Source organism: Triturus cristatus, chromosome 8 (assembly GCF_964204655.1).
Source record: "Triturus cristatus chromosome 8, aTriCri1.1, whole genome shotgun sequence".
NCBI classification, from domain to species: domain Eukaryota; kingdom Metazoa; phylum Chordata; class Amphibia; order Caudata; family Salamandridae; genus Triturus; species Triturus cristatus.
The window spans coordinates 1,470,466,417-1,470,480,643 of NC_140591.1; the positions used below are offsets into that span (position 1 = coordinate 1,470,466,417).

Below are 14,227 nucleotides of genomic sequence, written 5' to 3' on the forward strand. Positions count from 1 at the left end.
GCCCTGCTCATGCTAGAACACGTTAGCGCACGTAAGCAAACCCTGCGCATGGGACACTCCTGAGCTAGGCCCTGCTCATGCTAGCACACGTTAGAGCATGTAAGCAAACCCTGTGCATGGGCTCTCCTGAGCTAGGCCCTACTCATGATAGCACACGTTAGAGCACGTAAGCAAACCCTGCGCATGGGACTCTCCTGAGCTAGGCCCTGCTCATGATAGCACGCGTTAGAGCACGTAAGCAAACCCTGCGCATGGGACTCTCCTGAGCTAGGCCCTGCTCATGCTAGCACACGTTAGAGCATGTAAGCAGAACCTTCCACGTTTAGGATTTTGAACCATACATGCATTTTTCACGGTTGAGACTCGTGGTAAGGCTTCCAAAGTACTTCTGGTAAGCGACTGGGCATCACGTGAATAAAAATCTTATCTCTATATAAAAGAATATAAAACACTTCACAACATATTTATTGCGCATCTTACCTGTGAAAGTTATACTTTAGGTTCTACACACACCAACCTTCATGGGTAAGCCTTGACTGGCTGACCTCGCTGACCCCTGGCTGACCCCTGGGAACATCAAATCCTAATAAACCGGAGGTAGTGTTCATTCAGTGAACTCGGAGCAGAGTCTGGCGTCTGTGGTGCCAGCTGGAACAGGCAATAATCGTTTCAAACATTGGCAACTTACTTACCCCAAAGACTCCTAGGCCCTGGGAACTGGCCTGACATATACAAGCATACATTTTTTTTAAATGAGTTAATGAAAGAATGTTGTCACCTTTATTGTGTCTCTATATTGGTTTTAAAGATGATATTTTAAATTGTATTTCAAAGGAAAGATTTCGAATTTGTAAACCTTTCTGAGTAATAGTCACTGTCTAAGTACAGATGCTCAATTTGGCCTCCACCTATCTTCCTGTGTCTCTTATCTTGTCACGTTGAAAGCGCTTAGAAACCCTGGATCTTAATGGATATAAAACTTAGAGACTGGTAATTTCATAAGTGTTCTTTGGCTTTGCAAAGTGATCATCCTTCTTTGTTGCCTCTGCAAAGAAGCCGCAGCTCCTCGAGGCTGTGGGTGTGGGGCGCAAGCACTAGGACCCTGAAGTCGAGGCATCAGGGGCTGACGGGGGGAGGGGCAGTGGGAGGGATGGAGCTGCAAGTTTGCACAGAGTTCAAAGAGCCTCATTTGAATAGAACTTTATTAAGGTCTTTCCCAGACTTCCAGAAGTTTCTTTTGGAGGGTATAAAGGCGCTGGAGAGGAGGTGAGCGAAGGAGACACAGAGCAGCCACGTCACCACCATCACCAGCCCCTGCAGCAGCAGCAGCAGCACAACAAACTCTTCAGGTAAGAAGAGCAGACACTATGTTTATCCTTTAATGTAATATGCATGTTGTAAAAATGCGAAAGCTCCATTCACAGCGAGGTATAGAAGAATGCCGGGACAATTACCAAGCATTGTGGAAAGGGGGCGTCCTGGGGCGTTCGGTGTACCTCGTGTTTTAGTGAGTTCATTAATAGTCTGTTTGCAGCCCTGCTGGTCCAACGGAGAACGGTTCACAGTCTGCGTGCCCAGGCATTGGCCAGGACACTGCCGGCTCTCGACTGCTCCTGGCGCCCACAGGCAGCACCCTGTGTGCTGCTTGCAGCCAGGGGGTGCCCGGTGGGTTTAGCGGGTGTACACATGCAAGTTGCCCCGTTGCACTGCACTCGATGCCAGGGATGAGCAGTAAAGGCTCTGTGCCCTGTGCTCTGAGGGCGGCTGGGTGGCACTACCATCCTCCTGCAGTTACCTCTGAGTGTGTATCACCAGCTGTGAGGCTTGTCCGAGGCCGGGAGTGCAGGAATATGTTTTCCACCCAGCTCTTCTGCAACCTGGATGGATGCCACGCAGCCCCGCCCGACACTCGGCGATCCTTTCCTGTCTGGAGTCTATGGTTTTCGTGGTACTTTTTAGAGAGTTTGTGTTGTGATTGTGCTTAGCATCAGAAGCCACGAGGCGTTTCTGAGAGCGTTTAAACAATTCTCCCCCCACCCCCCCCGCCACTTTATTTACTATGATCTAAACTTCAGGCGTGGCATCGGAATATTTCATTCTCGCTTGTTAGTTCCCAGGAAGAAGAATAGAGCCCTCCAAAAAGGGGTGCATTCATTTGTTTTTAGTTATCAGAGAGACTTGGGGTGCCAACATAAAAGTCTCACAATGATTTGCCTGGGGGTCGGATGTGAGGTAGTGTGACCCCCCCACCCCTCATTCCTCCACCCCCTTTTTTCACCTTTGGTGATTTGGGTAAAGTGAAAGATGTCATTGTGAGGCTGGCAGTCAAAGACTGCCCGCTGTCTCTCGTGACGGAGGAGGAGCTCGGTGTGCTCCCTGCACAGCTGTGAGAAACGAAGGAGGTCGCACGGGGGTGGAGGGGGGGGGGGCGATATAAAGGGCATTTAAATCAGCGAAACGAAAGTGGCAGCCCTCTTTACCCTGCCCTGCAGCAAGGGTCCTAGAATGTCCATTTGTCCAACTTCTGATTGCGTCTGGAGACCTACAGTAATGTACTCATCGGATTGGACCTTTAAAGGGGTCCCCCAGTAAATGTAATAAATCAATTTCCCCCTCTCGAGTTCTGCTTCAGTAGCAACGAAGATCCGCAAATATCCCCTTGTCTGATGTACAGGTGGGCACTGCGAGCTTGTCTGACATTACTGACTACTAGATCGTACTTTTAAAGGGACAGTCCGTAAATAGAAGGAATTACAGCCCTGCTTCCTTAGCTCTGCCTCATAGCAGCCAGGATCCTCAAATGTCCCTTTGTCTGATGCACAGGTGGGTGCTGACTTATTTTTTTTAACTTTATTAACTAGATCGTACCTTTAAAGGAACTTCCACTCAGCAGAAATGCATCGCATCGAGGATGCATGAATGCGCTACTTTCGGTGCTGGCTGGTAGGGTCTTAAATCCTCTTGTGACATCATGCTTTCTTTAAAGGGGACAGAGCACAGGGTCAACATCGACAAGAAAGTATTTTATCTACAGCAAAGTCTAGGTGCCCTGTTACATGGGTCACTAAATGAAACACGTCATTAACACTACAATGAAATAATGCAGGGGTGGAGCTCCAGGGGGTGGGGGTGTGCATTCTCCCTGCGCACCCCGGAGGATATTTGGCGTTAGCCTCATTCATTTCCTTGAAATGCATGTATAAATATTTTTGCTCCATCAGTGGGGTTTGAGGCTCAGTTTAAAACTGGGGCATTATCCATCTCGTGGTTAACAGAGTTGAGGGGGTGGTGGGGCATCCAGGGCAACCCTTTCCCTTCCTTTTCAGGGAGCCCTCTTGCAAGAGAAGCATGGATGCGTTTTTGGAAGACGAGTTACCTGCTGCTTCCATCACTACTCTATTAGACATGCGCAGACTGTTGTTGATGGGGGTTCCAGTACATACATTATCCCCACCCCTGCTCCCACGTACCCAACCCCCACAAAGCTATAGATGTGACTCGGTGCAGACTTTCTCCAATGCAGGCTGAGATGGCCCTGCCAGGCTGGAAAGAGAAGGCTCCGCCCTGCACACAGTCCCTCCACTCCCTGCCACCTCAGCAGACGGTAACTAGAGACCATCCAGCCAGCCGCCACCCCCGTGGTGGGAGGAGCCAAGGGGGTGTAGTGGTCTCGGGAGTGAGCCAGGGGCGTGCGAAATCTCAACCCTGGCAGGCTCGGCCTCTCATCCTCCTGGGGCAGAGCGCCGCCTACCCCGCGGCTACGTGCAGTGTAGACGAGAGGACCGCCTGGCCCCATGGGTGCCTGTGTAAAAATCCCATCCTGTTGCTAAGAGACCGTGTAATTAATTACCAGTAGCATCTCACTAGGCCGACCTGGGTCAAGTAGATACTGATTGCCAACGACTACCCCATCGCTTAAACGGAGACGGGGTACGGCTGCTGAGTGGTTAAGTTGGTCCCTTTAAAACTGACCGGAGCGGAGTTATGATCCTAGCTGCCCTGTCTTCTTGACAGAATTGCGGGATCCTGGGCAGATCACTATCATGTGCCAAACAGCGGATCGCACAGCACAGACTGAAAATGGTGTAAGCATTAAAATAGACCGGACTGTATTTGTCCATTTCGAAAGCGCCTTGAGGCCTCTCACTTTGTTGTGTTGCTCTGTACAAGTGTTCACCCTCGCATGCGATCTTGATACATTGCTTCCTACTCCATTTGAAATCGACAGAATTTGGTCTAAATTAATGTCTGATTTTGCAAGAAGAGCTCGTGTTAATGAGTAACTCAGCTTGCAAATTCAGTAAAACGGTGGTTTAATCTGTATCAGATGTATAAGAAGTTGCATTTAAAGAGTAATTATGCTTGTGATTTTATTTTGCAAATGTGTGTTTTTAAAGGGACCATCTAGTGAATGATATCACAACAGATCTCAGAACACAAGCTGACGCCATCAACCAAACCAGCATTCTAATATGTCTATGTTAGAGATTACGATTGCCAGTGCTTAGTGATTGTTAGCCATGCAGCAGGACAGGGTAAAGAGAACTGTGTTGTTCCTCTGCGCGGGATGGGCCCTTTAAAGAGTTTTCAAGATGTAGCAAGACGGGTGGACACACGGTGTAATGTATTGTTTTTTAACCCTTTAAAACAGTTAGTGCAATACCTAAATTGTGTCCAGTAGCATTTAGTGGGAAAAAACGGTTCAATATGTTGTCCTGCAAAAAAAAAAAAAACACATCTGGCCATTGCTGTGGTTCTAGGGCTTGGTGCACCCACCCTAAGCTGAGCAAAACGTTTACATCTGTGCTAATAACATTCTTCCTTCGGGCCCTGCTTGATTTGTCTGTTTTCTTTCAGAATGAAAAGGGCAAACGTTGAGAACAGTATGAAAAAGTTTAAAGGTATCTAGACGTCCTAACAACTCTGCTGTTTATGAAGTGTTTTAATGTTTAATCCTTTTGTACCTGAACCCCGGAAGTGGGTTTTGTGTGTTTTCTGTCCTGCTTATGGTTGTTATTATACAGTGTGAACAAGGGGTCGCTATATGTACGCAGTGGCTGTCCCTCACCGTTCCCGAGATTTCAGTCTGGTAATAGAAGTCCCTCAGACACTCCGTTCAAATGAAACTGTATTGGATAGTCTGATTGCTGTGCGCTCCATCGAAGACCATAGACGGATAAGAGGCCTCGGAATGGATGGGATTGGTTCTTTGCACACATTTTCCAGTCTCTGCATATAGTTAATAGGACATGCTGCCCTCAACTGCCCTGATATCTTCCACTGAGGGGTGTACATATCCATAATGCAGCTAGTTAAACCCTTTGCGCAGTCACATCATGCACAGGGCACCGGCTCCCCAGGCTGGCGTTGGAAGCGTTAAGTCTGCTCGGGGGGCGGGAGTAGAGATTTTCCGGCCTGTGAGCCAGACACGTCCCCTCCCTGCGTCTGCATTCCGCCAGAAGAGGCAGGCACAGCCGGAACCGGTACAACAGGGCGAACTCAAGTAGGTTTTTGGTGCATTGAGACAGGCGATGAGATGGAATGGGTGGGAGTAATGGCGGGGGGCCCGGGGTCTATCACGGGTCACCAAGGGCCACACCCACACTTCCCAGCATAGGGGGTGGGCCAGATGAGTTTGCATGTCCGCGGGCCTGTGCGTGTCTCTGGACCCCCGGCGTAGTTGCCAAGCGTAAGCGCCCCCAAGTAATGGGTCCCCCCGCCACGCAGTTCTTTTGCTACTGTTGTTTACGGCTATGATGATGTAAAAGCGAAACTACGCGTCAGATTGGAATGCGGTGACGCATTCAATGTTACATGCGGCCATTGGCATCCATGGTGTGGGTTGGAGCATATGCAGGTTTTTGCACCTTTTGTGTAAATTTCCAGATTTTGTTTTACTTTAAATTGCCCGCAGCATAGCGTTTTGAGGGTCCCATGCACTTTCTCTTGAGCCAGGAGCACGAGGGCAGGCGGGTCAGAGGGCACCACATTAGGGGGGAGATATCCCCTTGCAATTTTTGGAGTGTAAATTTAAGAGTAAACACTACCCCATGCCATCCCAAGAACCCCGTCTTCAGTCCTTGCTTCCTGTCTCAAAGCCAAAAGGACAGCTCGAGCTTGAGCTTGTAGTCTGCTTTTCTTCCACGCGCACGGGCTTCCAGGTCCCAGCGCACAACTTTCCTTTCCGTGGAGGTCTACAGAAGTCCTCTGCCGAACTTTCTTCAAGTTGCCTCTAGTTCCTCCCCTGACATACACATTGTAGGGCCACGATGTGTCAACAAGACAGCCCATGACCTCCTAATGCCGGATAGTTATTACATGGAAAGGGATTCCAGGTGGGGCTGTAAGAGCACCGAGCCGGGCGCATTCTTTCCCTGCAAACAATGAGTTCTCTGTCAGCAGGTCTTAGCAGATGCAGTCATTCCTGGCCCCAGGCAGCGTTTTTTCCCTCATCAGAAGGGTTTGGCCTTTGCTCGCTTTCTGCCACGGGCTACTAGTCTGTGTGGAAATCCAGTGCTATTTAAGCACACACGCTTCACGCATCGCCAGATCCCTGCAGTGGGCTGGAATCGGAAGGCGTTCCCAGTTTGCAGCGGTGCAGGGCATAGGTTTTTACTAATCCCAGTACTGTGCCACATTCTTTTGTTTGCCAGCACGGTATATGCACTTAGATCAGCCGTTGCCATTGGTAGTTACTCGAAGGTGCATTCCTGTCCGTCCATTCCTTTTGTTCACTGTGCCACTACTGAAAGGGGGCAGCCCTATGTAAATCAGCATCGGTCCTGCTCCAATAGGAAGAGTTCAACCCAAACTGCTAGGCCTGGTCCATTCTGATTGGCTGTGACCTTGTTGGGCCCCATGAGTGAGGGGCAGCCTGAGTTCCATGGGACTGTGAGCTGCGGATCCAAGTCTGGGGACATCTGCTGCACTGAGGACGGCTCCTTAAGACAAGCATTGGCATAGCCAATAGGTCTCGCCTTTGGGACCTTATAAGTGTTTAGCCATGCAACAGTTGCATAACTAAATATTTATAAGGTCCTAAAAGCAAGACCTATTGGCTATGCAAAGCGGCCGTGCGGCCACGAAAGTGAAAGTGATCGCGATGGGATCACGATCACACATCAAAGCGGCCGCACGGCCGCTAAAGTGAAAGTAATCGCGGTAAAGCGCGGCGTGGCGCGCGCGCCCGCGCACATGCACTGTAGCTCCAGGCTGTTCCTGGTAGCACTTTTTGGAGCCCTCTCAATAAGTCTCGCCAGACCAGCGCATGCGCTGGGTCAGGCGAGACCTAAAAAACAAATAATGGGTGAATTAGCTTCACCTTTTGGTAGTTACACTGGGCTACATTACATATTTTTACTCTCTTTATATGTTTTGCTTAAAGAGAAACACGGATTCGTTTAGCAAGAACCAAATCATTTGATAGTCATGCAGCTTGAACCTAGCCAATCAAAACAAGATAATAACTAGTTCATGAATCTTATCCCTAAAAATACCCCGACTTTACTACTAAGATCACGCGGGCTCCAGTCTCCTCACAGATATAAAAGGTTGATTCTACAGAAGGCACTTTTATTGTTACGCCTAGAAGTGGTTGAGGATGGCCTAGTGCATGAGTACTCGCAAACATATACCGGGGTTTGGTCTTTGGTGTGCAAGTGGACAGCTGGAAGTAAATAAGTTGCCATTTGGGACCTACACAGTCTTTTGATTGGCAGTTCTTAGGCAATCCTGACTGGAGCTAAGCTAGCCCGAGGAATCAGCTGGTGGGCCTGGGGTGGTGGGAGGCTGGGGATTTCCACCTCACTTATGTGGTTAGTGTTAGCCACAGAAGTGACAATGTCATCTCAGGAGGTGAGAGCGCATAAGAGCAAAGAACACACAAAACGCAATAAAGGCCACTTAATTTTGCAGAGAAATGTGCAGCCCACATGATCAAGAGCCTATAATTGGATGTGCAGAGGGTCTATACCACCCCCAAACCCAGGAATACTTGGGATTTACTAGCTCACAGTGCCCACGCGCCTGTTGTACAGGCTGCTAACAGGGTCTTCCATTTGCAGACACATTTCTGAGCACCTTTATAATCCTAGTTGCTACATGGTCGTCCATAAACATACACAGTGCAGCAGATATATTCTTATCCTGAAGGCACTCTGTCCTCTTCAAACCGCCTAGTAGTGAAGTTGACCATAGTAATTTTCAGAAGAAATTATAAATGTAATCTTATCACTGTCAAGCTTCGTAATCAAGCTTCAGGACTTCTAGATATTTAGACTTGTGTAGCTCTCACTTTGTGATTGCAAAACTATGCATGTTTTTTATTTTAGCAGGATTAGAGGGCCGCCAACTCGCTTTGAAACCATGTGGCTGACCAGATTTGTACTTTTGACCATTCTGGTTGCGGTCAACGCAGGAGTAAGTAAGAAGCCGGCAGCTAAACCTGCAGAAGCCAAGCCGGCAGCTAAACCTGCAGAAGCCAAGCCGGCAGCTAAACCTGCAGAAGCCAAGCCTGCAGATAAACCAGCGGCTGATGGGGCAGGGGAGATCAAGAAACTAAGTGAGAAAGCCACCGCCCTGGCAGACAGAAGTGCAACTCTCGCGTTCAACCTGTACCATACGATGGCCAAAGACAAGAGCATGGACAACATCCTTGTTTCTCCTGTGGTGGTGGCCTCTTCTCTGGGCCTAGTTTCACTTGCCGGCAAGGCCAGCACTGCCACGCAAGCCAAAGCAATCCTGAGTGCAGACAAGCTGAATGATGACTACATCCACGCGGGGCTGTCTGAGCTTCTGAATGAGGTGAGCAACTCCACCGCCCGCAACGTGACATGGAAGATCGGCAACCGCCTCTACGGTCCAACCTCCATCAACTTTGCTGAAGACTTTGTGAAGGACAGCAAGAAGCACTACAACTACGAGCATTCCAAGATCAACTTCCGAGACAAGAGGAGTGCCTTGAAGTCGATCAACGAATGGGCATCGCAGACCACCGATGGCAAGCTTCCAGAAGTGACCAACAACGTTGAGAAGACCGACGGGGCATTGATCGTCAACGCCATGTTTTTCAAGCGTAAGTATCAATAAGATAACATTTAATTAAGAAAAGAGGGAAAAATTGTAATAGGTAGATATTCCACATGAAATACATTTGATGTCTTTGTAGAATAGACCTGACCTGCTGTTACAGACTCATTGTCATTGATACCATTGTCATATTATCTGTTGTAGCTCATTGGGAGGAAAGATTCCATCACACCATGGTCGATGATCGTGTCTTCATGGTGACCCGTTCCTTCACAGTGGGCATTCCCATGATGCACCGTACAGGTATGTTTAGGAGTTTAAATCTGGAAACCTTCGTCCTTGTGCACCATTGACTCCCCCTCCGCCCTACTGCAAACTTCCTTAAAGGCCATTACCATGTATGCAATGATTTCCTCGCAAGCTCAGACATCAGAAAATGAAACATATTAGTTTGGCCCCCGCAGAATTTGTCATTCTGCACTTCGTCCACATTTCATACCATAAAACGCACCCAGACTCTGTAAGCACCACAAGACCATAAATGGTAGTAAGCACTATACAAGGCACACTCTCCGTATCTCTCTCAGAAACATTGTCCTGGGTTATTTTCAATTATCCGACTGCGTTATGCAAAAGTCCAGCATGTCTCTCTCTCCTGCACTGCTGAGTTATAGTTAAATTCAGTCATGTAGCCAGACACATCATGCGACTAGAATGTAGCAATATCAAGTTAAACCAATGTAGAGTTCCAGTACGTCAATGGTTGAAAAGTAACCAAGAGCAGTTAAAACAAGTGGGGTACTAGAATCACTAAGTAAGCTTCTGGGGACGTGGGGAGGACTGCCAATCAACTATATATAATTCTGCTCTTCAGATGAAACAAGACTCTAATACAACAACCACACCACTGGCTTCGGTTGGGTGGCAGACCATTAAGACCCAAACCCTGTGGAAAAGCACCCTCAGAGACTCCCCATAATCAGCCAGGAGGTTGAAAAATCTATTACTCTCACTGTCCTGAAGCAACACCTTAGGGAAAACCTTCACCCTTTAAACAGTATCACCCACACTCTATTAGACTAGGGGAATGGTCAAATGTCCCCACTGTTAAAAAAATCTACATCAGACCAAAGCTGTGACCACAAATAGCACAAAAGACCAGGTAGTAGTTAGTCCCTTTGCTGCGCTGCCCTGCGCCAAAAGGAAAGGGCAGGAATTCACCGTATCTATGCAATATAGTGCATTCCCGTCCTTTCCCACTGCGCTGGAGCCGTTTTGTCTGCCTAGTGCTAATGCAGGCACCTTTGCACTGTGGTGCAAGGGTGCCTGCATTGACGGCAGGATTGTTTTTGTGTAGGAAGGGGCACCTTTCTGCACACAAACAATCCTGGGAGGCTTGTTCCTCTTTCTCTGTGTGCTGCAGAAGTCAGCACATATTGAAAGAGGAAAAAATAAATATATTTCTCCTCATTGCACCTCATCTCAGGAGGTGTAAGCTTTTGGCACATCCCCAGACTTACACAGTCCTGTAAATATGGGGTGCGCCTAAATCCATGGGTGTTGCATGGGAACACCCATTGGCAACGCCCATATAATGCCTCCCTACGACAGAGTAAGGTAACACATCAATTTGTGCTGCCTTGCTGTACCCCATATCTATGATGACGTGCAAAGCCACACAAAGTAGCTTTGCATGGCCTCATAGATATGGTTGAAAGGTTTGCGCTGCTGTTGCATCACTAAAAGTGACGTAACGGCGATGCAAGCCTCTCATAAGTATGCCCCTAGCTAAGCATGTACGTTTGTGCAGCTCACAGCTTACCATCCTTCGTCTGCAGAAAGAATGAACTTATTTCTGATTGCTTTTTGTCCTAAGGTCTGTATAATTACTACGAAGACTCTGCCAACAGTCTTCAGATCGTGGAGATGCCTCTCGCCCACAAGCTATCCAGCATGATTTTCATCATGCCCCACCACGTCGAGCCACTTGAACGCGTTGAGAAACTTCTAACTAGAGATCAGCTGAAAACCTGGCTGGGCCAACTTCAGAAAAGAGCAGTGGCGATCTCCATTCCCAAACTCAGCGTGGAAGTCAGCCACGACCTTCAGGTAAGTCCCACCTCAAAAACAGGCAAAAACACACAAAAATGGAAAAAAAGAAACAATGACAGTATGAATTTCTGTGAAATGTTGTTGATAGGTTTGCTTGTAGTTGCATGGAGCTGGCTGCATGACTACAATGGAGACGCGAGGAACAGCCACAAAATGGGCAAAGCCGATAGGCCTTCCTTTGGGATGTCGGCAGTGTTTTTTACATTTCTCGTTTTGTAATTATAGTCCCTAGACATTAAATTAAAAAAGCAATGGAAGTACAGATATCTATCTATCTATCTATCTATCTATCTATCTATCTATCTATCTAGATATATATACACATGTATATAAATATTAATTCATTGGAAAACATAAGGCTGGTGAACAGGTAAAGCTGTGTCTAAGGCATAACTAAAATAGCAGCCTAACTTTGGAAGAGGAAGAAACGTAAGTAAGGTAGAGTGACATTAAAACTTGACAAGAAAAGACAGAAAAATCATAGATTGAACTTCTGAGTTGAGAGAATGTTAAACTGTCACAAGCATGTGTAATGGAAGCCGACTTTACATTCCTTTGCCATTATCATGCAACCTGGGGAGCAGGCGACACCTGTGGATGCTACAACATACAGGTTTCAATTAAACCACAACACTGACTCTCTCATTTCAGAAACATCTGGCTGAGCTGGGCCTGACGGAAGCCAGCGACAAAGCAAAAGCTGATTTATCCAAGATCTCTGGTAAGAAGGACCTGTACCTGGCCAACGTCTTCCATGCCACAGCCTTAGAGTTTGACACTCCCGGCAACCCTTTTGATTCTGATATCTATGGGCGCGAAGAACTGAGGAATCCTAAACTCTTCTACGCTGACCACCCATTTGTTTTCCTTATCAAAGACAATAAAACAGACTCTATTCTTTTCATTGGCCGGTTAGTAAGGCCCAAGGGCGACAAAATGCGTGATGAGTTGTAGTGATTTTTATTTTATCTTTGTGAGAAATTTGTTTTTTTTTCATTGAGAAAGTCAGGGTGCTATTTGGGTCACAAGCCTGCATAACGAAAGTCCTCATGAAATTCACCTCGCTAGCGCAGGCCGCGGAAAGCCACGAAGAGGTCATGTTCGCCACTAACACAGTTAATATGAGGCATTTCACGGTTCACTGAAAGCAGAAAGACATGGGACTTGGTACTGCTCCAAGTATTGGAAACACCACCAAAATGTCCAACAGGGTGCACAAGACCATCATACCACCTGTTAAGGTGGCACAGGTCTGCACAAGAGTGCATCAATGTATGACGTCAAGTCATAGTATCTCAGAATACCAAAGGAAAAAAATCCCACTTGGGACGTGTGTGTGTGAGTATTGGCATATGTAGTGGACAGCCTTTTGGACATTCTGGATGGATGGGAAGACTCAGGTTTCTTTGGGAGGAGACTCCATTTACTTACTTGTTGACTGACTTGTACATGTGTATATAAGATTAGTGAATGTAACATCACCTCGTATTTAAGCCGGAGAAGTTCTTCATATTTTAAGTTAATTACTTTGAGAAACGTCAAATTCAACCCCTCACTAAAGTACAGTATTAGAGATTTTACTTTTTGGTGATCTCTTTTTTACTTCACAGAAAGAGTAGGGGTTAAAATGACGACTAATGTACCTAATTGCAATAAAAATTAATGATCTCACTGGAGAACAAGTCAGTCAAGGAGTGTAATGAAGTTGGTGGGGCTTCTTAAGAAACCTTTTTGATGCTGAAAATGGTATGATTGGCGGCTTACTACAAGCCTTGTGCGTGCGTTTGATCTGTTATAAGAAACACACATTGTACGAAAAACTATGCAATGTTCAAGGTAAATGCAATGATTAATCCACCATATAAAGATATGGAGCAAATGGAATGTTGTGGGGTGGGAGGGGTTAAAGGGTTTCTGAAGTTTTATATTTTACATTAACCCTGAATTGTTTTTCTTTCCCTGTGTGTTTTAAGAACTGTGAGTATTTTTTCTAAAGAACTTGTCGTGGGATTTTTGCAATAAAATAAACAAAAACCAAAGCTGAATTCTTGTGTGTCTAGAGGTACTGGTGTGGATTCTTTAGCATGGCTACAAGAGAAAGATATAATTTAGGCTGAGCTAGACACCTTCCACTAATGTTTATGCTTGTTCACATTCACTCAGAAAATTCTATCCCAGCATTGATTTAATTTCAAAAGGTGTGTACCTTGAATAAAGGGCTGTGGGACAAGTCACAATTGTCTCATGAACAATGTAACATCCCTTATATATCACTGTGTAGATCTAGTTATTAAAGTGATTGCAATCCTTCTAATAATATTTGCAGAGGACAACACGCGTGTCCTTAAAAATACGTTTTTTGTTGTTGCATCTTTTATATAGCGCGAACTCGACCCGAAGGTATTAGAGCGCTAATTATTTAATTTATTGTTATTTGGAAATGATATATTCATGGCAATGGAGCACTTTTGGTTATCTGGGAAAGTCTGATAGCCTGGAGCAAACTAGATTTAGAAGTCCTCAAGCCCCTTTCTAATTCTTTCCATCCAAAAATGTAAAATCTAACATCCCATCCATCTCTAACAAGGAACTAAAATCTAAAGGCCCAATTTAGCCTCTGATAGCTTTAACCAACAAACTTATAGAAAAGCCTAAATACAGTTGATTAAACTTCCTGAAGCCAGCAATGATATTAATCACGTATACATTTGTCGTGCACTAGTGGGTGGCACAAGACGGCATTATACAAAAGTACATGCCAAAATATTGATATGAATCCACTATTTCCAATCTCTTATCACCAATCCACCAAGTATAATAAATCTTACAATAGCCGCATGGTAAAACCTTGGTTTTTACAAGTGTTTATCATAAAATCATTGTCCTCACACACTCAAGAAAACTACATGCCCGGCAGAGATGCCCCCTGTCACTCCTAAGTTTTACTCTGGCCTTGGAACCCTTGGCGGCATGGACCCGAACAGACCCAGTGGTTCGAGGCTTATGCTGGAATGAGCAGTTGGAATATAAAATATCTCTATATGCCAATGATGTGTTGTTAACATAATAGACCGGGAACGCACATTAT

General features: G+C 46.3%; 1 protein-coding gene across 6 annotated transcripts; it reads left to right on the top strand.

The window, feature by feature from the left end:
* Positions 1–1,195: 1,195 nt before the first annotated feature.
* On the top strand, positions 1,196–13,178 carry LOC146805950 (serpin H1-like). Of its 6 annotated transcripts, none has more exons than XM_085623294.1 (6): positions 1,217–1,349; positions 4,858–4,901; positions 8,331–9,073; positions 9,232–9,330; positions 10,904–11,136; positions 11,791–13,178. In XM_085623294.1, the coding sequence occupies exons 3-6, from the start codon at positions 8,365–8,367 to the stop codon at positions 12,091–12,093; spliced, it is 1,344 nt and encodes a 447-aa protein (XP_085479420.1). In that variant the 5' UTR covers positions 1,217–1,349; positions 4,858–4,901; positions 8,331–8,364; the 3' UTR covers positions 12,094–13,178. The 6 variants fall into 6 exon arrangements, with proteins under 6 accessions (XP_085479419.1, XP_085479421.1, XP_085479420.1 ...); XM_085623296.1 differs by having other exon boundaries at positions 8,334–9,073; XM_085623293.1 differs by lacking the exon at positions 4,858–4,901 and having other exon boundaries at positions 1,196–1,349.
* Positions 13,179–14,227: the final 1,049 nt, after the last annotated feature.

Coding starts and splice junctions, on each gene's coding strand:
- LOC146805950 (XM_085623291.1), top strand. CDS start 5,337: ATGCACAGGGCACCGGCTCCCCAGGCTGGCGTTGGAAGCGTTAAGTCT. Junction 9,074..9,231: donor CAACGCCATGTTTTTCAAGC/GTAAGTATCAAT, acceptor TATCTGTTGTAG/CTCATTGGGAGGAAAGATTC. Junction 9,331..10,903: donor TCCCATGATGCACCGTACAG/GTATGTTTAGGA, acceptor TTTTGTCCTAAG/GTCTGTATAATTACTACGAA.